Source organism: Equus przewalskii, chromosome 13 (genome assembly GCF_037783145.1).
Source record: "Equus przewalskii isolate Varuska chromosome 13, EquPr2, whole genome shotgun sequence".
NCBI lineage: Eukaryota > Metazoa > Chordata > Mammalia > Perissodactyla > Equidae > Equus > Equus przewalskii.
Genome location: NC_091843.1, coordinates 84,572,730 through 84,596,870, shown reverse-complemented (window position 1 = coordinate 84,596,870; position 24,141 = coordinate 84,572,730). Strand labels below are relative to the sequence as shown.

The 24,141-nt window shown below is 45.9% G+C and overlaps 1 protein-coding gene across 3 annotated transcripts in view; it reads right to left on the bottom strand.

Moving 5' to 3' along the window:
* Positions 1-21,300, bottom strand: part of SERINC5 (serine incorporator 5) — an 88,476-nt gene extending 67,176 nt beyond the window's left edge. For 2 of the 3 annotated variants that reach the window (XR_011525700.1, XR_011525701.1), the window contains exon 1: positions 21,077-21,279. Coding sequence is in view for 1 of the 3 variants with exons in the window: in XM_070571538.1 (XP_070427639.1) it covers positions 21,077-21,103 (27 nt within the window). In the remaining 2 variants the exon portion in view is untranslated. Of the gene's footprint in view, positions 1-21,076 lie in introns of all 3 variants that reach the window. The other variant, XM_070571538.1, reaches the window with a different exon arrangement.
* Positions 21,301-24,141: the final 2,841 nt, after the last annotated feature.

The following is a 24,141-nucleotide window of genomic DNA, read 5'->3' as shown; positions in this document are numbered from 1 at the left end:
AATAAAAAAAAAGAGTAGTTCCTATATCACAGGATTATTAGGATGGGAATTGCATTCAAAGCACTTAGAACAACAACGTTAGCTACTAATATTATTCTTAGTGCCCTCAAAAAGGAAGCTGAGAGGTTTACAAGGCTGGGATCTGAAACTAAGTTGCTCCAAAGCAGCTAGTATCTCATTTCCTCAAACTCAACCTGGAGCTGATGCTTAGGGAGACTTCCATGGCTGCCAGTTCTCTTCCCACTGCCCAAGGAAATTCCCAGGGGACAAGGAACCCAAGGGCTCAACCTGTTCCAGGAACCTGCAAGCTTTAGCATCCTCAGTCCCATCACCTGAACCTCATGTCTGACCAAAGAGCTATTCCCGCTGTGTTTCTGTTTGCCAACTATTTCCAAAAGGCGTTGGAGGGGAGTTTTGTAACTATCTAAACAAATAACAACAACAAAGGCAACAGTTCCATTATGCAGTGCTCACTTCCAAGTGCTGTGATGGACTCCATTACACATGGACAATTTCTCCCAACGTGAGAGGCAGTTACTTTTATTATTATCCCCACTGTGGCAACGAGAAACTTGGGCTCAGGGAAATAAGCTGCCCAAGGTCACAGCTCATTAGGGGTGAGGATAAGGCCCAAATCCAGTTGCGACTTCAAAGCCAGCATTCTTAACCGCCTTGCCAAACTGAATGCAGAAAAGGAAAAAGGAAAAAGGGAATAGCACTTTTTTAAAAAATAATTGTTTTGGAAAACCAAATCAGAATTCATTTTCCAATTAAGGTATTGCTTAATAAATGAAAATATTAAATAAAGAACCAGCTACTGCTCCCTATGACAAGGAAGTGTACTTTAGTCCCGACAATTCCACTACTCAGGAGCACAGCTTAACTGTGATATATGGATGGCTCCAGTTTCTGCTGCACAGTATTTATTTTTTGTGATTTGTATAAACAAAATCATCTCTCATGCCTCTAACAACGTCTACTACAGTCCTGTGTAACTTACAATTAAGGCTCTGTAAATATTTAATCTCATGATCACACAAAGATGAGTCAATGTCTCAGAATGATGTCACCAGTCCCCAAACTGCAATCTCCAGCCCACTGACTGGCAGTCCCACTGTGTCAAAATCCCAGATGAATAATTCCTCCAACGCAGAGTCAATTAAAAAAATTAATAGAATTGAGAGCCCAAAAATAAACCCTAACATTTATGGCCAATTAACTTTTGACAAGTGGGCCAAGATAACCCAATGGAGAAAGAACAATATTTTCAACAAATGGTGCTGGAACTGGATATTCAAATGCAAAAGAATGAAGTTCGCACACTCTGCTTCAGCAGCCCGGGGTTTCACCAGTTCAGATCCTGGGCACGGACCTAGCACCGCTCATCAAGCCATGCTCAGCTGGCGTCCCACATAGCACAGTCAGAAGGACCTACAACTAGAATATACAACTATGTACTGGGGGGCTAAGGCGAGAAGAAGAAGAAAAAAAGAAGATTGGCAACATACGTTAGCTCAGGTGCCAATCTTATAAAAAAAAAAAAAAAATGAGACACCACTTCACATCCACCAGTATGGCTATAATAAAAAAAAAAAGAGACAATAATAAGTGTTGGTGAGGATGTGGAGAAATTAGAAGCTTCACACACCGCTGGTGGGAACATAAGATGCAGGAGCCTCTTTGCAAAATGATTCAGCAGTTCTCCAAAGGTTAAACATAGCTACCGCATGATCCAGCCATTCCACACCTAGATATATACGCATCCAAGAGGAATGAAGACATGTCCACAAAAAAACTCGTACACAAATATTGATAACTGCATTATGTAAAACAGTCAAAAACCGGAAACAACCCGAACAACGATCAGCTGATAAACAGATGAATAAAATGCGGTACACAGTCCGTAAAAGGGAATGAGGTACTGACGCACGCTACAACACGGATGAACCTGAAGAGATGCTAAGTGCGAGACGGCAGTCATGACAGACCACATTCATACGAAATGTCCAGAACAGGCAAACCCAGAGTCAGCAAGTCGATTAGCAGTTGCCAGGAACTTCTGAGGAAGTCTGGGGGGAAATTTGGAAATGACTGCTAATGGCCACAGAGGCAACAAAAATGTCCTAAAATTAGGTTGTAGTGACAGGGCAAAATTCTGTGACTATATAAAAACTACTGAAGTGTATACTTGAAACAGCCGAGCTGTACGGTTTGTAAACTTTATCTCAATGAAACTATTTTTTAAATTTTTACAAAGAATTTCTTTAATTAAAAAAATAACCTAATATAGTCCTTTTTAGATAAATAAGGAAGTGTATCTGAAAGAAAACCTGAAATAATTTTAAAAGGTTGGACATTTCTGCTCAACAGAGAAGTAAAAGCTTGGGCATTTCTCCACCCTACTTTAAGAATAAAAATAAAACTACGAGGTTTTTTTTGAACACCTGCTAATTTAAACAGGAATAAAGTGTCCCCAAGGGCAAATTCCCAGCACTTAGGAGCTGAAATTGTTTTACGTATTTCTTAAATTATCGGTGGGCTGTAAAACGCTTTGTAAAAAGTTCACATAAATTATTTCATGGATCTTTCACCGTGTAGTTTTCTTCAGAGACTGCACATTGGAAACGGCTGAATCTTAGTACTGGGGCTTCCATTCCTCTAACAATTTTCTTGTCTGGGACCAAAGCAGCCCTTTCAATACCTCCTAATAATCCACAGCCAGCTGGGCACTCTGACAAAGACGGACTTGACAGTTTAACTAGAATCTTGGCACCCACTCTTATGAGTGGCATACTCTTTTTTTTTCTAGTTCTGTTCACCTCAGTACACTTTGGTTAAGAAAAATCTACTTTTACGTTATGTAAATTGTGGATAACACAGATAAAAATAAATTACACCACATAGCCATGCCCGCTGCGCAAGGTGATAATCTCAGCTTCCTGTCTTAATGCAAAAATAGGTTAAATGTGTTGTCTCTAAATTCACTTCCTAAATACGTCACACACACACAGCCCCCACCACCATCTCCTTGATATCCAAGCAAATATGCAGAAAATGCAATTATACAACGTGTTGAATTCACACATGTAGGTTTGCTAAAACCTAAAGCTTGCCAAAACAGGCTTGCAGACTTTAAAGGAAGTGACCAAAACACGCTCATGATAAATTCAAACAGCATAGCAAGGTGTCAAGTGAAAAACAAATGCCCCCAACATTATCCCCTACGGTCGAGCTCCTGTTCTCACTCCGCTGCAGTAACCACTGTTGACAGTTTCTAGTATATCTTAAAAAGTCTCAGAAATCTTTATATGTGTACAAGCATCTACATACTTAAGTACATATGTGCCTCTTCCTTTTGAAAACCATGTGAGCTCCTCATACGCATACCGTTCTTTTACCCCTAGTTAACACTGTATCTTGGACACTGTTCCCTCTCTGCATACACATATTTAACCTCATTCTTTTTAATGGCAACACAGTATTCCATTGTATGAAAGGCTAGTGACTTTTTTTTAATTTTTTTCTGAGTTTACTTCTAATACAAAAAAAACAGGAGAACTGTTAGATCCAAGAACATGGACATTATTTAATTATGATTCAAAGAGATCATGCTAATTTAAATATTCTTCCAAAGACAAATGAACATGAACCCACAAAGCAGGTCTTTCTATCACCTCGTCCACTCTGGGTACTATTCTTCTAAACTTTGCCAATCTGATTAATGGAAAATATCTTCATTTTGAATTCTGATTTTTTAACTATGAGTAAGACTGAGTACTTTGCATTTTTTCCTAAACTATCTACCCCTGAGCTTTGCCCATTTTTCTATTCTGTGTCTTTTCTCTTGACTTACAGGAACACTTTTTGTAAATTAAGGAAAACAGATCTCTGTCCTGTGACTCAATGTGTGTCATCTGTGCTTTGACTTTGTTTATATTTTGCTATGGACAAGTTTCTAATTTTTATACAGTCAAATTCATCAATTTGGCTCATGTATCTTCTGTCAAGATCAGAAAAGCCATTCCAAGATTATTATTTAAAAAGTTCATTCATCTTTTCTCTTAATAATACTTCCTACGGGCCCACTTTTAGCCCACTTTAATATGGTTAAATATTAGAGCTATCCACAGTCCATTCTGATGTAAATAAAGGGCATGGATCAAACCCCAAAAGAAGCTTAGTCACAACTTGCGATCTGTGTACTGCCAGGCATCCCCTTAACAAGGAATATTTATGAACACATCCTCTGGGCCAGCTACTGTTCCACAGGCAAAACCCTATGAAGACCTTAGTGATCACCCCATTTTGCAGATGAGCGGACCAAAGGACAGATCAAGGACACAGCACTGGTAAGGGGCAGAGACCACATCTGGACTCAGGCTGTGTGTCACCAGAATCAGCTCTTAACTGCTCAACTATCCTGCCTCTGGACGAGCAACCGAGAAGCCTGAACACGCACACCACAAACACGTCTAAGTGAATTCTCTCTCTGCAAAGCAGGCTTTTCCTCTTCCTATTAATCACATAACATTATTTAACTAGCTTTGCTTAAATGCTAAATCTTAACATGATACTTCTGAGCGACACTGAAGCAAACTACATCCGAAACTGCCATGTCCACGTCAGGTTGTGAATGGATGTTATACACGTCCAGGTGCTGCGGTAGCGTCATCTACCTTGCTTGTTGTGTCCTTTTTCATCTCTAAAGCTGTGCATCACTGGAAGTGGGATTCAGTCCGTTCCGCAGGAGTTCTAAGCTGTATGAAAAGCCCAAACCAGACCCTGGGTCTGATCTGAGCAGTGTCATCCCATCTCCCTGGGGCCTTGTGGGTCGCTGGTCATAAAGGTGGGCGCAGCGTTTTCACAGAGACTGGTGACAGCTACTGACACCTGGGGGTTATCATGCCTGCTACAGATCAGCTCTGCACAGGCTCCCTCAAGAGAAAGGACTGCCCCACTCAAAACACCAACAGCCCCGCCGCTGGGACACACTAGCTGAAATCCCTCCTCCCAAATGCCACAGTTCACTTAACGAGGTTATGGTTTTTTCTTTATCTCTTCTCATAGCAGCCTTATAGAATACATGCTTTTTCGATCAGGAGCTCTGGACTTTGTTTACAGTACCTAATTGTTTTCACTCTCAAAGTCTTACAGACACCAGGAAGGGGGGCTGGAAGGGCACTGCTGAGTGGAAGAGAGGGGGCGCCTCCCTAATAATCTGGGAATACCCTCAGGCGCTCCATCAGGAGGGGCCTGGGGAAGGAGCATCAGCCTTGTTCTCCAGCGCTCGGAGCCCTGCTTTCTTTCTGCCACATCACAGCAGGAAAAAGAAGCCAGAGACTCAGCTCTGCCGGACCTTGTGCTTCCAAGAAAATGCAATCCCCTGACAACGCTTACCCCTCCCCTCCCCTTCCCCCATCATAAGGAAATAATCTGCTGCTTCACGCTTTTCAAAGCCTGCAGCCAGAAGCTGCTGCCGGGCATAACGATTTGCATAGAGCAGCTCATTGGTTAACCAGCTCTTTCTAAATGGCCTAATAGCCCTTACTCAGCAACCTGCAACTTTCACATACTACCTACCCTACTTGGTAAGAAAGCATACTCTTAAAACTGCTTTCTGTTAAATCCTATGATCCACAGACAGAACGGACCTTTCTGGAAAAATATTTAAACAACTGCTTGGGAGTTTGAGAGAAGAGAGGAGACAAAAGGTTTAAACTGATTTTATTACAGCAAAATACAGCGTAAAAAAAACCAGTGTGAGATTTCAACCATAAGATTATGTTTAAAATCTGTAGCCACGAGCTCTTTGCTGAACCGCTCTGCAAAGACAGTAGACATCTTCAGAAAAAGCCCAATATCCACCCATTCACTCTCTCGTCATTTACCAAGTGTCAACTGCGTCCTGGGCAGTGGAGCATGGCACAGGCCAGGAGGGCAGGTGGCAGCCCCTGCTGAGCGCTGATCAGCCCTTTGGACTCGAAAGAAGCCCTGACCTCTGGGGGCCTATCTCCTCCTCAGTAACCTGAGAGGGGGGACATGCACTCCCTTAAGGATCCTCCTCACTCCAGAATACCACTGTGTGACTTCCCAGATTCTCACAGTCCATATGCCATCTGAGAATGGTAACGCACGACCAGGAGTGCCAAGCATCACTCTCCTCAGAAACCTCCTGGTCAGCAGTGAGACCGTCTCTAGCTTGCTGCCAACCAAAGACTGCCCAAGACGGTTCTAACCTCAAACAGGCTGACCATTGTCCTTAAAATCTATTTGAGTGTGCTCAAAGTTCCAATAGTTTGGCTTCTAACCGAAATTTCTCCTACCCAGAGGCACAATTCCCCTTTGTCGGCATGTCCCAAGGTGCCATTTATGGTTTGGGTGGACACCAGGGAGTCCCATAACCAGGAGCCGCAGCATCAGCCCAACTGTGGCCCTCTATGGCCCATGAGCCGTCGTCCATTCCTGCCTTCGACGCTGCCTCTTCTACTATACAAAACGACTGCAGCCTGCCCCAAGATCCAGGCGAGCAAGTCCTTTCAGCCTCAGGAAGAGGAACTGAACCAGAGCTCCCTAAAATGAAGCAGCGCTGCTTCGGAAGGGAGGAAGTTCCTGTCTCTGGAGTTGTTTGCTTATTATAGGACTAGAAATCTGAGCACAATTGGGCAGGAGGAGCAGAAGACCCTTCCAGCCACTTCCAGCGCTAACTTTCTGGGAGCTGGTCCAACGGGAGGCGGGGGGCCAGCTCCACCCTCACACAGCTAACAGGAGCGTGAACTGGTCAGCCTTTCTGAAGGAGGTCTGCAACGCCCAGGGCTGCTGAGCTCATCACCCCATAGTCGGTTCTGCTACGCGTACTTGCTCTGAACATGCAAATTTGTCCTAACAGGACTGATATCGAAGGAGTTCGGAGCATCTCACCCCAAAATATGCTGCTTTGGCATATTGATTATTTTGAATTAAAGGCACTTGAGAAACAGCAGGTGCAAAAAGGGCACTGTGACTTTCTTTTTTCTTCCTGAAAGCAGGAGAGAAAACTCCCACATGAAAAGTGAACTCCCTGTACCAGGAGGAAGACGTTCTTATCAAGGAAAGAAGCTGAGACCAAGAGAATTCTACACAAACAGACCTCGTTCAAATCACTTATCTTCCTTTCGCCTCCCCACAGAGTTCAGTGGCTTTTCCACCATTGGCTCTCTTTGTTCAACCTACTATACAAGCAACGTGGTTTTGCTGTGGCTTTGGGTCTTCATTCCTTATGGGGTCTCCCAAGTCATGTAAAACTTACATTAAATAAATGTGTACGCTGTTCTCCTGTTAATCTGTCTTCGTCCATTTAATTTTTAGTACCAGCCAGAGACCCTCGAAGAGTCAAGGAAAACGTTTTCCTCCTCTGCCATGTTGGGGAACAATCTGAGCTAACAGAACGTGCATTTTTTGTCTGTGAGAAACACTAACTGAAGGCAGAACACGGCGCCCAGCAGAACTGAGCCGCGCCCACGAATGCACAGACCTCCACTCAACGCATCAGGAGTCGCTCCAAAGCACGTCCAGTGTCACAACATCCCATCCAATTCCAGACAACCCTTCTTGCACCACTTCACAACAACTCGCCAACCGCCACTCTTCCAACACCCGCTTCCACAAGCAAATTTCTGGTCTTTTTCAAGGTCAAGTGACAAATTTTTCATAATATTTATATATTTCTCAACTACTTAACATTTGTAAAATTATAACATCATTTTTTTCTGGGTTCCTTTTTTTTTTTTAATGTTTCACTGACAAAGTTCTGGAATGCTGTGCTCCTAACCCCATTTTTCCTATAAGGCCTGTGGTTTTTTATTGTGCAATTCTGCATACTGATTTTTAGGAATGCATATTCATGTTGCATTATAGCAGGACTATTTTCTTCAGACTGTAGCCTAAAGTAAGAGGCATGGGTATAGAGAAAGATTACATGAGTTATTTACAGTAATTTTTTTAAAAAAAAGAAATACAGGGGGCAACCCGGTGGCGCAGTGGTTAAGTTCTCACATTCTGCTTTGGCATCCCGGGGTTCACCAGTTCAGATAGCGGGTGCGGACATGGCACCACTTGGCAAGCTATGCTGTGGCAGGTGTCCCACATATAAAGTAGAGGAAGACAGGCACGGATGTTAGCTCAGGGCCACTCTTCCTCAGCAAAAAGAAGAGGATTGGTGGCAGATGTTAGCTCAAGGCTAATCTTTCTCAAAAAATAAATAAATAAATAAGTTGATATGATCAATTAAATGTAATACAGCCATTAAAATGTTTGCTTTAAGAATTCTTATGATATGAGAAAATATTCACAACGTTATGTAAAATGAGTTAGGATATAAAACTACATAGAGAATGGTCTTATTTATTTTAATACTAGAATAAAATAAAACAGAATACTAACAGAGTTTGTTCTCTGGGATTACAAACGATATTTATTTGCTTTATACTTTTCTGTATTTCCCAAGTTTTCTATCATAAATATATGAGCATTACTAGAGATATAAAAGGATCATTTCATAAAAGGATCAATTCATTAAAGAGATACAACAATCTTAAATGTGTGTACACCTAATGGAGCTTCAAAATATATTGACAAAAGTTGGCAGAACTAATGAGAGGAAGAGACAAAAACACAATCATAATTGGAAACTTTAATGCTCTTTTCCCAGTAATTGATAGAATTAGAACCCCCCCCCCACCAAAAATCAGTAAAGATGGAGAAGATTTGAGCAACATCAGCAAACAACTTGAAAACTATACGAATAATTGTCGAATATACGTTATTTTCAAGAGCACATGAAACATTCACCAAGATCTACCATTTCTGGGCCACAAAACAATAGGTTTAAAATAAATGAATATATACAGAATATGTTCTATGATCACCACAAAAGTAAATTAGAAATCAATAGCAAAAATATGTCTGGAAAATCCCCAAATATTTGGAAAATAAAAACACACTTCTAAATAACCCACAGGTGAAAGAAAAAAATTACAAGGAAAATTAGAAAATATTTTGAACTAAATGATAATGAAAATACAACATACCAAAATGTGTGGGATGTAAAATATGACTTTACTTACTTATTTTAGAGAAAAGAAAGATTTAAAGTAACGGTCTAAGCTTCTGCCTTAAAAATCAATAAAAGGGCAGATTAAAGTCACAGTAAAAGGAGGGAAATAAAAAGCAGAAATCAATGAAATAGAAAACAAACAACTGACAATGAAAAAGTTTGTTTTTGTCACAAGATTAACGAAATAGATAAACTCCTAGCTAGAGACATTAAAAAGGGGGGATGGGAGGCTGGCCCAGTGGCATAGTTGTTAAGTTCTCGCACTCCAATTCATCAGCCCAGGGTTCGCGGGTTAGGATCTCAGGCAGGGACCTCCCCACCACTCATCAAGCCATGCTGTGGCGGCATCCCACATACAAAATAGAGGAAGACTGCCACAGGTGTTAGCTCAGGGCCAATCTTCCTCACCAAAAAGAAAAAAGGTGAGGGGGACACAAACTACTAATATCAGGAATGACTGAGAGCACATGTATGAAGTAAACTGCCAGTTACAATATGTTATCTTGGAACAGACCCATAACAGATTCTTACAGAGGACTTGCATTTAGAAAATCTACTACATTAACCCCGATCAGTGTTGAAAAATCAGGCAGGAGATGACACAATTAGAACCAGACTTCACTAGAAGGAACAATCTGCTGGTGGTGTGGAAAAAGGATCACGCAGTGAAGGGACCAGAGGGAGGAAAATCAGTTACACAACACACATTTCCATCTTCCTGCCTCTAAGACAACCCCATCAACACTGGCCTTACTTCTGAGGTTATCATTCCCCCTCGATCAAGCGACAATGGGCAGGAAGGATGGTGCTCACGAGAGTGGAGTTTATCACACTGACTCCTCATAGCTTGTGCTCCACATGGACGGCCGTCTCCTGCAGCCTCCATTGCCACCTTCTTCTATGGGTCTTCCCAGAGAGAAGAATCTGGAAAGTGAAACATTTCCCAGACTCTTTGCTGTTAGGGTCCTGACAAGTAGCAACAACACTCACAACATTTGGAAGGTGAAAACAAGGTGGGGGCCAACCGCCTGCTGTCCTGTCAGCTGCCAGGCAAGGTCCCGGGACAGGACAGGCAGATGCAACCCCCACACTCAGGGCTCCTAGGTTAAGCCACCAGCTGCGTGGGTGTCTAGAGGCAGTCACGGTGGCGGCAGCTGCGGCTTCCAGACTCCCAGGTTCCTGCTGCAGTGGTGTGTTCTTACATCCAAGAGCTCCAAGGGTGCCCCCCGGATTCTTGTTCCTCTAGTTCTTTTATTTCTTAAACAGCCAATTCCCTGCATCACATCTTCTGCTGAAAATACCTAGAGTGGTCTCAGTTTCCTGCATTGAACCCTGACACACCTGCATTACCACTTTACAGATAACGAGGAGTCTTAATATCGTCTTGTTTTGATCCCTTTCAACAATCACATAAGGGAGACAAGACACAAATTTCCCCCATTTGATGAACAAAGAAACCAAGGCTCAGAAAAACTTAAGAACTGGGAACAGTAGTGAGCTCCCCAGCACTGGAGAGGTTCAAACACACCAGAAGTACACTTAGGAGAGGCATTTAAAAAAGACAGCTAAGCTTCAGAAGGGGAATTAAAAGGGATGCCTTTTAAAGCCTCTTCCAAAAGTTTTCAATTTCACAACCTGCCTCAAAAATCAACACCCAAATAGCAAAACCTTGATCTCTCCAGAACTAGACTTGCCTCTCCAAAATTTTCCAAAGGAGAATAAAATGCCATGGATTAGATTCAACCAACTTAAACAGAAAAGAGGGGGCAGGGTTGAAGGAGGAAGAAGAGGAAAGTCAAGGAGATGGAGGCTACCTCCAGACTAAACTTTGGCAGGTTACAGCAGTACTTGGAGGAAATGAACTTCACTCACCATCCTGCAATCTGGAGACAGGAGGTGTCCAAGCCTATCTCCACCACCCATCAAGAGCCAGCCCCGAAAGTGCTCAGGCTGTCCCCTGCTCCTCCTTCACCTTGGCAATCCGTTCAAATCAGCACCAAACCATACTCCACTGAAACCCACATCTCCCACTAGCTACTGGTCTCCCCGTCCATTGCTACAGGTCTTAAAAGATAATAACCGACCCTCCCTGGCTTCAGTTCCTAAGCTCCCCAGCACTCCCCAACCCACAGCACTGTAGCTTCTGCTCCTAGAAAGCAAGGCTGCCAAACCCCCCACCCCCAGGATTCTTTTTTTTAATTGAATTTTTATTGAGTTAATGATAGGTTACAATCTTGTGAATCTTCAGTTGTACATTATTGTTTTGTCAGTCGTGTTGTAAGTGCACCCCTTCACCCTTTGTGCCCACCCCCCACCCGATCTTTCCCCCAGTAGCCACTAATCTGTTCTCTTTGTCTGCATTTTTAAGTTCCTCATATGAGTGGAGTCACACAGAGATTGTCCTTCTCTATTTGGCTTATTTCACTTAACATAATTCCCTCAAGGTCCATCCATGTTGTTGCAAATGGGACGATTTTTGTTCTTTTTTACAGCTGAGTAGTATTCCATTGTATATATGTACCACATCTTCTTTATCCAATCATCTGTTGATGGGCACTTAGGTCGCTTCCACGTCTTGGTTATTGTAAATAATGCTGCAATGAACATTGCAAACCCCCCCCAGGATTCCCCATCTCCCTCTTACTAACTTCTTGGTGTCCTGTGACAAAGCCGAAAACTGCCCCCTACCCCCCACCCCTCACCCCCAGGCTCTTTCCCCTCCAGGGAGCCGGTACCCTCACTTAATTTTCTTCCTTTCCTTGTCTGCTACAGGGAATGTCTGCCTTTTCAGCAGAGATGTCTCTATTGTTGGCCTTTCCCTTCCCATTCTACATCTGGTTTTTTGGAGGTCAGAAGATCCCTTTGAGAAACTGAGAAACGGTAAGGACCCTCTTCTAGGAAAAGTGTTCAGAACACACAGACACGACTGCGTGTGCGGCTGCAGGGCTGCACGGAAGCCCCAGAGCCCCTTCCCGGGGGCCCAGCTCTCCACATGCTCCCTGGGTGGGCTCGTCTCCTCCCAGGGGAGTGTCTCCCCCAAGGGACTTCCTGCTCCCTTCCCTTTCCCAGGCATGAAAGGTCCAAAGCTGAGGTACACAAGCCTCAATCTGGGTCTGCAAGAAGTTCTGCCTGAGGAGAAATCTTATTTATACACAAGGAAATCCAGCATCAAGTCACTAGTCATTCCCAAGCATGAAAGTCAGCCTAGTTACTCGCTCTGAATTATATCATGCTAGGTACCCAATGAATATTTATCACTTGACATATTGCTTCAGGGGTGGTTAGCTTTTTTTTTTAAACATCAAATGAAATAAATCAACAATGTCCTAGGGTCCTTAGCAGTAATACTACCAAAGCCAAAGAAAATTCATTTTGCTACCGAATCCTATTACAGAGAACAGTTTCATTACTATGGTTACAAAATACTGCCATTGTTTCTGAGAACGCCACTGGAGGAGTTCAACAGCATGGATGGAGTCAAGAACAAAAGGTTGAATTCTTCCCCAGTTTTGGTGAGCCACACACTAAGGATCAGAGCATTAGGAGACTCAGTCCTCCGTTAAACTACTGAGATACAAAAGGAGAACAAAAAATTGGAAAATAAATCCCATAAAGACCTCGAAGGCTTTGTTTCAAAGTGCAGTTGGCCAGTTTATAAAAATGATACTTAAACAAACAGAAGCCTGATTTTCCATGTCTCCTGGTTATCTTCACATAAATAAGATTTAAGGGGTTATATGCATGTGTTTTTCCTACTTTTGTTTTGACTACACAGTTTTCATGAGAGTGAAAAATGCTGTCTAATCACTATATATTATAAACTTACTTCAAACCCACAAGTTGTTTCAAAATTCACTCTAACTAAGTTTTTCCATAACAGCTGTTTTCCTTACACATCAGCTCAACTCTAATCTCACAAGGCAAACTACAGAAGAAAAGCCTAAAGTAAAATCCTGTTTCCTTTAAAATTCAAACAGATGTTTTATGTAATCAAACCAATCCACTATTTGAATGTCCTACACACACGCTACACTGACTCCCAGATTATGTCCTAAAATCTTTTAAAATATCATTAATACACAAGCTAAAAATCTTTTAAAATACCATTAATACACATTAATGATTAAGATATCATTAATACGTATTAAAGTAATTAATACACAATAAGAGGATACCCCCACTGGAAATGTTTTAAAATACATTTTAATTAGGCATGCAAAGATTCACTTTGGACTACTTAGAAAACCTGATCGTCAGGGACCATCAGGGTGGTTTAGATTAGTAACTAGACAGATATTGCTCTCAGCATCCAACCCTAAATTCAACTGACGACAGCAACATGTAAGGAAAATTCACTAATAATGCTGCTCAGGACACTAAGAGAACACAGGATCCTTATTTACAATTAGAATTATAAATACTGAAAACAGCTCAGTCAAAGGACAAAGTGGAATTGCGTCTAATGGCTAGTTCTGCAGACATACCATCTTCTATGAGGACTCCCTTTTTAACGTCAAACTATCATGGATGAATTGGCCAGTACTGCTCTGAAATGCCATCAGCCGATGCCATCATTTCGTCTCTCCCCTCTCTGAGGCTTCTAAAGGGTGATTTACATTAAAATACCTGGGAAACTGAAAAGTAATGTTCAAGCCTCAGAGTTGAATCACTCCCAGATATTCAATCTCTGTGGGAAATCTAGAGTGATATTTATACAGAGGACGGGCGGAAACAAGCAGTGGGGATGGGGGTGTTAGCTTTTATCTCAACAGCAGAGAGATGAGTCAGAGGCTGCCTTCCACTCCCTACAGGTCGGCCCTCCTCAGCCCTCCCAGCAAGGTCATCCCACCCAGACCTGCCTCAGCCCAAAGCTATTTGTCAGCTCGCCCAGATCAGCTATAAAGCAGCCCAAGAAAACCAACCTGAAACAGCAACCTTCATCCTAACTCTCCACCTAACATGGCAACCTTCACACTCTTTACTGCTCAAGGTAAGTGACAGACTCAGCTTTCCAACAACCTGAACCTGGCTACCTACACAAACACATCTCCAAAACGCTCTTCCTGTATCAGTTCCCCAGTGAGCACAGCAGCCGACAGGTCAACATGAGCAAAGCATCAGCTCTGTAGGCATGGGAGAGCAATTGCGTGGAAGAGCAATTATGTGGGCATTTTACTGCATTCTGCCTGCGTTTTATAAAAACGAATAGAAAAATAAAAGAGCCGATACTAGTGCTAAGCAGCACAGGATTCAAACTTAATGTCACTGAAACCGAGATGAGCACCTCCGCACAGCAGGAAAACAGGCACTAGGACACCACTGAGACAGCTGGTGTCTGTACAAGCAACTGTAAAGAAAAAGATCAAAGTTAAAGAAAATGCTGAAAATGACTGAAATATATTGTTGACGATGGCATCTAAAGGGGGCATAATTAGGGATTTTCTTCATTTTTAGCCTTTGGGGAAGTGAAACACAAAAACCTATTAACAGAGAAGCCTATTAACTGACTTTCATACATTCAACTTGATGTAACACCTCTGGAGAAACGACAACCCACACCCGAATGTAAGCCCAGAAAACAATCACAGCTGCAGAGAGGTGACTGGTGCAAGTTAAAAACTTTCTTGGTCACCCCACAATTCAGCAAAAATAGTGGGGTCAAATATAGCACCTACAACATAATCCCAATTTTGCAAAGTAAAATCATAAATAGTAAATGTGAAAGACTGGTTTATAAAATATCAAAATGCAGTTCTCTCTGGGTGACAACGTATGATTTTTCCCTCATGTTTCATAAATACCCCAAATTGTTTAAAAAGCATCAGTCATGGAAAGAGTGAACTTTTGTGCCTGGATCCCTTCCAAGGGTGGAAGCAACACGTGATACGAACACCTAACATTTCCAATCACTATAAACAAAGAGCCGTGGGGAAGAGTTTTGTAACCAAAAGCACTCAACAGCGGGTTCAGCCAGGTGGTAGCACGTGCTTGTCTAGGAGAGAGGAAGCACATCCACGCATGGACCAGGAGTCAATGCCTGTGCGTCAGATGACCCAGTACTAGGGGGTGGGCAGGCTAAGTGGGAGTTCTGAGAGAACACTCAGAACAAGGGGAAGATCATTACTGAGGAAATGCTTCTTGAGCTTGGCCTCAAAAGCAGAGATTTGGGTTTCATGGAGAAGGAAGGACATTTCAGGGAAATCATTACAATTATGTGTGTAAGTGACTTTTTAAAGAAGTCTTCATGGACTGTGTGTGTGTTTCTGCTTTAAGCTACAACCTAGAGGTGGCCGGACGCCCTGATGAGGAGGCCCCATTCCAGCCGGCATGTCATCGGAGGGCACACTCTAAGTCTCCTCCGTGGGCTTCGGTTCCCTCTCACGCAGATGACCGCAGGTTTCCTTACCCAGCAGAAGGGTGAGAACCACAGGAACTCTCGGCACATGGCAAACCCGCCCAAAGCACTGCACGACCAAACTTCAGCACGGCTTCCAGCAGCCCAAGCCCGCATCCCTGGGATGACCCGGCCGCCTCTTGCCTTGTGAGTTCTTGTCTGGAAAAGCTCTGGTCTGTCAAAGAAATTTACTGTTTGTTCTAGCCAACACCTCAGATGGGCCCCAGCCTCCCTTTCCCAGAGTAGTTACTAAAAAGGGCTTACGACAGTGACTCCTTCCACTGTCCTCTGAGGTGTTTCGCTATTTCCTACAACTCTGGAGCGTCTCTCTCAAGGACCCAAATGCCATTCCTCTGAAATGCGGTCATCAGGAAGGACAGGGGGAGCCGGTTCGTGGCTGAGTGGTTAAGTTCACGCACTCTGCTTCGGTGGCCCAGGGTTTCACCGGTTCAGGTCCCGGGCACGGACATGGCACCGCTCATCAGGCCATGCTGAGGCGGCATCCCACATGCCACAACTAGAAAGACCCACAACTGAAAAAAATATATACAACTGTGTACCGTGGGGGCTTTGGGAAGAAAAAGGAAAAATAAAATCTTTTAAAAAAGGATGGACAGGGCCCGTCTCCCAGTCTGTGTGGAAGGACAGAAGCTAGCACGCACGGCTGGCCTAACCCTAGTTGTGACCTTTTATTCCTCTGACTACTAGGGCCCCCACTGGCTCCTGCTCCCTACACCCTCATTCTCCCTTTAAAACTCCCAGTCACCTCCATGTAAATGAGAACAGAGCTAGGCTCCTTCCCCTACTGTCAGTGGTTACTGAATGAAACCCGCTCTCACTACTTTAACTAAGGTCCGGCTTTAGGTATCTCTGACAATGGACAGTCCCTGGTGGCATTCGTGGCTTTGTTAATTAACATAAGTGACATTAGAAATGGGCTTTCAGTGAGGAAAATCTCAGCGATCAAGTAACATGATCTTGCTGGAAACACCTCAGCCTGGGCATTGATGCCCTGACAGGAACTGGCTATAAGGAGAGAGGGACTCTTCACCTGAGAACGGCACCAGGCTGGATCCATCCACACGGTCCTGCTGGTTCGACAGTCTTGGTCAAGTGCTGCCTACTGCAATGCTGTCGCATCTGCCTCAGCTGAGCACGCAAACTGCACGTCGGTGCGCCAAGGAGGCCCGAGAGCTGGAACTCCGTGAAGCCTCAGATCAGGCTGCACGACTGCTCTGCGCCCAGCTGCCAATAAACGTCTGCATGTGTGGCAGAGCCTGCTTTCTTCATAACCTGGACCACTTTACGAGGAAGAAGCCACACGTCACCCACCCATAACTACTGGCAACCACCAATGTCTACCGAGACAGCCTAACAGCGGTGTATTCAAAACTGCCTTAAGTCCATTATGAGCAACAATAATGAGCAACAGTTACTCAGTATTTATTCATATGGTAATACAAACAACAAGGAATAGGAATCTCACAGTTAAGAGCCCCAACTCGAGTCAGGTGGACCAGTGTTCAAGGCTGGCTCCACCATGTAACATCAGTCCAGTTCATTTATTTCTTGGTACTTAGTCCCCTCACCTGCAAAAGGAGGCCATTTAGAACATTACCCAGCCCAACTTGTGAAGAATGAATGAAGATATAACGTAGGTAAAAACAGACACTGAAGGCATGAAATAAACTTGAGTACTGTTATTATCATCATTAACACTTACACTTCCCCGAACAGCCTTATCCTCAAACTGCCTGGAAAGGGCTGTCCAGATTTTTCTACTGCTCATCTCATTTCACCTCTGACAGCATGTACTGTCATTTTCTGTGGCTATCTTCCTCCACACTCCCACCCCCAACTAGCCCTTAAGTTCCAGGAGAGCAAGGAAGCTCTCTGCTCCTCACCCAGTCCCCAGGGGCCTACCACAGTGCGGGGGTACCCAGAAGGCATTGAGTGGCCACTCTTCCGTAATCTCTGCTTCCATCAGCATCCATTAGCCAACAGCCTAAGCAAAATCTAAGTGTATATCCGAGTCGATGCAAAAATAAAATAAGATGACCTGGAGACCGTCCAGAGGCAGATGGGTAATGCCACTAACAAACTAAGATTTCTCCTTCTTAGTGCCAAACCCTGGACTAGAGGCTTCATTTCTATTATCACATGTAATCCTCATAATAACAGGAGGAGGAATTGTCACACCCATCCTACAGCGGAGGAAGACTGAGGTTGATGGAGGGTCAGTAACGTGTACAGTACACCAGCCCTTGCTGTGCAGACTCCCCAGCTGAAACCCAGACCTGAGCCCAAAGCACAGGCTCTCTTCCGCGTTACACACGGCTCCCAGTTGTCCTCCGTTAAAGTGCTCAAAATTCCTATCTCCAACCTCCAACTTCTGACTTAAACATCCAACTGGTGACTTGCCATCTCCATTTAATTTATAACAGGCGTCTGAAAAGTAAGAAAGCCAAAAGAAAACTATGGGTTTTCCTCGCCAAATGTCCTCCTCCCTCACCTCAGTACAAGGCACCACCAGCTCTCCAGCTGCTCAAGCCAAGAACAGAATCTCTCCCATTCCCGCACCCCACTTCTCCCCCACGCACAAGTCCTGCTCCGCCTCTACAGAATGCCCAGAAGCCAGCACCGTCCATGGTAAGCACTACTCCTCTCTCCTGGGACCACAGCAACAGCACACGGCCAGGACTCAAGCTCCAAAGGGACGGATTTTTGCTCACTGCTGAAGCCTAGAACACTGCCTGCACACAAGAGGAGGCTTAACTGCCTCTCTGAACAGACTCCTCTCTGAATGGACAGCTCTGACTGCTCTCCCTACCCCCACTCTAGTCCTTCATACAGCTGAGCCTCCACAGCACCAAGAGAGATCTTCCAAGTAGAAGTTAAACCACAGCTCTCACTGTATCAGGCATAAAACCCAAACTCCCAACAGTGGTTGACAGTCTCCACCCACATCTGGGCCTGGCTACCTCTCGACCTCATATGTGACACTCCAGCCACCCTGGACTCCCTTCTGTTCTTTGAACACCCTGGAAGGCTCCTTACCCAGACCTCGATACAGGTGCCTCTTCTTGCTGATCAGTCTCAATTCCAGGGGCGTCTTCTCAGACAGGCTTCCCCAGCAACCCTACCCAAAGCCACTCTGCCACTCAGTCTCCTTACAGTACCAGTACTTACTGTGTCATTATTGACACACTTATGGAATGTCCCCCACCCCCGGCCCCAACTGGACCCACCACTGAAGGCAGAGATGATGTCTGTCTGGCTCACTGCCATAGCTCCAGCTCCTGGCACATAGTAGGTGCTGTGATATTGTGATATGATCAGAAATATATATTTGGTCTTTGTCCCCCATAGGGGAGGCCATGGAGACTTGTGATTGGAGTCCGAAATGGGGCGTGGGCTGGGGGGAGTCTTGTGGGACTAAGCCTTTGACCTGTGGGATACCAACTCCAGATAGATGTCAGAAGTGAATTGAATTGTTGTACGCCCGGCTGATGTCCAGAGAGCTGAGGAATTGGTTGGTGTGGGGTAAAAAACCCTACATACATTTAATGTCAGAAGTACTGTGAGTAAAAACAGTTTATAGGTGCTCAAATTAAAAAAAAGATTCGGGGGGCCGGCCCGGTGGTGCAGTGGTTAAGTTCGCAGGTTCTGCTTCGGCAGCCCAGGGTTCGCGGATCCCGGCTGCAGACCTACGCACAGCTTATCAAGCCATGCTGTGACAGGTGTCCCATATATAGAATATAGGAAGATGGGCCTGGATGTTAGCTCAGGGCCAGTCTTCCTCAGCAAAAAGAGGAGGATTGGTGGCGGATGTTAGCTCAGGGCTAATCTTCCTCAAAAAAAAAAAAACAAAGATTTGTAGACTTAGATAGCTTCTGCTGGTGCTGTCTTTTCAAATGTAAACTTCACAGCCCCAGGCATAGGAAATCTTAGTGTCATCACCCCCAGCTGTGCGAGACCCACCACAGAGATGCCTCCAGCAGGCCCAAGAAAGCAGAAGTCAACCTTCCCGTGATGAACGGTCAGGACTGGGTTCTTTCCAAAGTCCTGAGAGGGGGATTTTAGAAACAAGTGATTAAATACTGCCAAAATATCAGCCATGCCAATACCTCTTTTCCAGTACCCACTTGAGTCCTGGTAATAATTTTCAGAGCTCTAAATTAACTGCTTGGAGTCACAGAAAGCCTCAGGCGGCTTTCAAGGGACTAGGGGAAGACAGATGCCCCTAAATACCTGTAGGGTAACTACCGCATAACGAAAAGTGTTGCATCAGATTGGAAATAAACAACAACGAAAGATTTGAAAAGTTTTCTTGAGATTCAGAAAGTTCCTAGGTCTCAGAAGCCCTGGTAAGGTGGTAAGCATCCTCTCCTCTTGTCCAACACGGCAAGTCATTACACTTCAAGTCAGAAACCTCAATTTCCTCATCTCTGAGAAAGCCAGACTGAATGCATGCCAAGTACCTATTCGACCTCAAAAACCAAACAATGACTTCACGTGGCTACTCGAAAGAGGACCGATCATCTGCCAGTATAATCGGCCGGTTACAGAAACCCACGCTTAACCCGGCATCACTCATGGGCTGGCCCCCGATTGTCGCAGGGCTGCATGTATTAAGAAGCAAGAACAACCCCGCACCTGAATGCCCCGCGGAGTCAAAGATTCATTTGAGAAAACACACCATTAAAACTCTCTAAGAAATGTTGATAATCAATATGGATAAGGAGGGGGGAGCTAGAGTCCGGAAAACTTTACCTACTTAGTTTTTTCTAACTCTACAGGAAAGAGTGAAATTAGCATTAAAGGGTTAAAACCTCCTAATTCGGCCCCGATGCACTACTAACCGGGAGGAGACGCCTATCCCAAGTGGACATATGTGTGTTAAGATATCACGAGTTTAATAGGCAAGAGGTGCAAAACAGGTTTTGGCAAGTTCAGCTGGAAGGAGAAACGGGAAGGCTCGCGCTCTACGAGGCAGCCGAGGCAACCGTGTCTGGGTCCAGACAGGGCTGAGTCCTCCCTGCACCCAGACCTGAACACCGGAGTTTGGAAACCAGGCTTTGAGACGTTCTCTCGAAGACAAGAGCTAACGCCATGCGCAACCTGTTTGGGCCACATGACCCGAGTTTTGTTCGGGGCACGGGAAAGGAGACGTCGCCCAAACCCACGCCTTTCCCTAGGTTCATCAGGAAGGCAAAGTCGGGTGCGCTACGGAGCTCAGCACCACACTCGCGCCCTGGGGGGCGGCGACACGCTTCAGAAGCAGTCGGGATCCTCCGCCCAGCCCCGCCCGCCCCACCCAAGGCTAAGTCCCGAAGGCCGGAGGGGAAGACCTCGGGGTCTCCTCTCGGGCTTCCCCGTGTCCCCTTCCCGCACAGGGCTTCCCCGATGGTTGAGAGCCACGCTCAGGCCCGAGGCACTGACCAGGGCAGCGCGAGGTCAGCCCGAGCGACCCACCACCGCCCTACTTGGGGCTGAGGAGCTGGGGCGCGCACCCAGGGTAGCCCGGGGTGCCTGCGCCCCGGGCCCGGTCCCCGATCCGCCGCCCCCGCGCGGCGCCCAGCCCTGCTCACCTGGCCCGCACAGCACCGCGCTGACATCGCGGCGGCCGACGACCCCGGCCGCGCTCCCTCGCTCCCAGCTCCCCTCCGGCCCGCCTGGCTTCCCCCGGCCTCGAGCACGTCTCGCTCTCCGGCTCACGCCTGGACGCGGAGCAGCCCCAGCTGAGCCCGAGGCCCCGCGGCCAGGGTACAAACAGGCGCCGCCAAGCCCCGCCCCGCCGCCGAGGCCCCGCCCCCTGGGGCCGCGGCCGCCGCAGCCCCGCCCCGCGCCCGCCCCTTCCCGGGCGCCCGGCCGCCGAGCAGGCTCGCCGCGGGCTCGCACTTCCGCTGGCGTCAGGCGGCTGGCGGCGGCGATCACTTCCCGGTGCGGCGCCGTGCTCCCAAGTCCTGCGCCGGCCCGGTGCCGCTCGGTCCCCCGCCCGCTGGCCCGCGGCTCCCGCGGAAGAGCTGGTTGCCCATCCCAGGAGAGCTTGGAGCCTTCAGTGAGCGAGTCCCGAGTGTCCCGCCCCGAGCCGGCGCGGCGGGACCGCGGCTGCGCGCCACCTGGGACATCCACGGGACCCCCGTTGCCGAAATCCCTGTACCTTCCTCATCTGCCAAGAAAACTTACCAAATTCTGAGAAAGTCACCTGTGCCCAAGCTTCCCCGACTCTGGGCGCTGGGCGGTCCTGCCCTGACGTTCCCACGACTCTTCGGGAGACCGGGGAGAGCCCTTTCTGCGCTTCCCTGGATATTCCGGCCTCTCCTCCCCCGCCCGCCAGAGACCACCTCCCAGCCCAGGGACTTGGTTTGCATCCCTGCTTCCCGCCCCCCTCCCGGTTCACTACAAAGATGGTCCCGGATAACTGCTGGTTCTATGCAGAAGGCAGAGAGGACGCCCCTGGTTTTTCTCCCTCTCCGTGTCTCATCACAGCCGCCTCCCCAAGAAGAGTAAGGGAATTTGTGTTAGTGCGAAGTTTGCGCCAAGCCCTTTCCTCTTTAAAACAGACATTACTGTAACCGCTTTCGAAGTGAGGCAACTGAAGCCCAGACAGGTTGCTTTAACTTGCCCAAAGCCTCACAGCAAAGCTGAAGAAGCAGAACTGGGATTGGAATCCACGTGTCTGACCCCTCCGGCAGGATGCAGTCTGTTTAACTGGACTCGCTTCTAGACAGAGCCTTTGGCAAAGGCAGTTTAGGAGCTGGAGACTAGAGTCGCGTGGGAACCAGTCCTCGGGATATGAACTGCACAGAATCTCCCACAATCTCAGATGCGGTGTTTAGAGAGAGAGAAATAATGGAGCAGGCCCTACTCAGAGCCACGGAAAGTAATGAGAAGTTGGCTAAGAAATGTTTTTAAAAACAGCATAAACAGTATCGGATCCACCCAGGAACCTGCTCGGTTGTGGCCTGTGATCCATCAGAGGCAGAGGGTCTGTAGTGAGCTTTCTAGTGAGCCTCCTTGTTGCTGGAGGCCTTCGCTATGGCCCATCTTCTCACCTAGGGGGACTAGTTGGGCACCTGGAGTTTCTGCCCACGGCCGGGCAGCTTCCCAGAAAAGGAAAGGTGTGAAACTGACCTTCTTTTGAGCGGGCTGGGACTCCAGGGCTGGTCGCCTCTTAGGGACTAGGGCTCAGGAAGGTAAGAAGCATCACCAGGGACCACTGGGTGAGAAGCAGAGCAGGTTGTAGGTTCCACGCCTCCTGAGTCCTGTGCTCTTTTTGCCAAATCGATGCCAATGTGGGAGGGTTCTGTGACTATATCACTGTTGACCTCGCAGAGAAAGAGAACACAAGTCTTACTAACCTGAGAATTTATAGACTCTGCCCCAAGGTACATGAAAACCCTAGTGGAAGCCTGAGCTCTTGGAGCCAGGAAGTGGCAAGTTTTAACTCCACCAGGAGCTGGCTGGGCGGCCTCTGAGCCTCAGTTTTATCATCAGCAAAACAGGGCTAACAGTACATTCTCCAAGGATTGATAAACTCACCCCTACACATCTTGCAGCACAGGGCCCAGCCTTCGTAAGCACTGACTAAATAGTAGCCCTGACTGGTATTAATAAACTAGTTTAAATGATGTTGAAAAAATAATATATGCAGGCTGATTCCCCGCTCCCTGCTGGAAGATCTCAAAGGACTGGCCAGGTCTGGAAGGGTACCACCCTCCTGGTTGGAGGGCTTTGCAGTTACTATTCAGGGTCTGGTTGGTAGCATCCTTTGCATCTGTGGTCACTTAACAAGAACAGAGGTAATGCCAGCAGACATAACATAAAACAGTGGCACCTTAATTTTATTTTAAGTACTCTGCAGACTTTTTCAAGAAGACAGTTGTGTACCGTGTCCCTACCGAGTAGGCAGTTTTCCAGTCCATCTCTTTTGATACAGATTTTTCAGGAATAAGCAGTAACAGACCTGTTTTCTTAAGACTGTAGCTCTTGGCAGACCTTGTGAAATATTTCCCCCACAAAAATTTTCTTAAATTAACTGAATGAGCTCCTTTTATACAATATAATTACATATGTATACATATGACATATTATAAATAACTATCTTATAATTTGCTTTTTTTCCCCTCCTGAATTTGAAGTTTTTTTGGCTTTTCCTTTTTAGGAAGGAGAAAACATTGAGTTAGAAACACTGCTCACTGAACTGAAAACAACAGTGATATACATGAAAGAAAAAAGCATAATCATAGAGGATCACTTTTTTTTTTACCTTTAATGAATTTAGAAAACTTCATTACAAATTTAATTTCCAGTTCAAGAATGGCTTAGAAGCAAATAAAATTAATTATTCTAATTCCCTAAAACTGTGTCAACTTTGAAAAATCCTAATGATGTGTTCTGTTGGTTTTTAAATATAAAAGAAAAAATTTCCCTAATCTTAGCTCACAAAGTCTCTAGGGACCTCAATCTAGTAGTGGAGGTTTAATTAATTTCCGTTACAAGTTAACAAGAAAGTATTCATTTAGAATACCTATAAATTTGGGGCCTCAGGCAAAAAATAATCAGAACTGGGCCGTCCTGGTGGCGCAGCGGTTAAGTTCGCACATTCCACTTCCGGTGGCCTGGGGTTCGCTGGTTCGGATCCTGGGTGTGG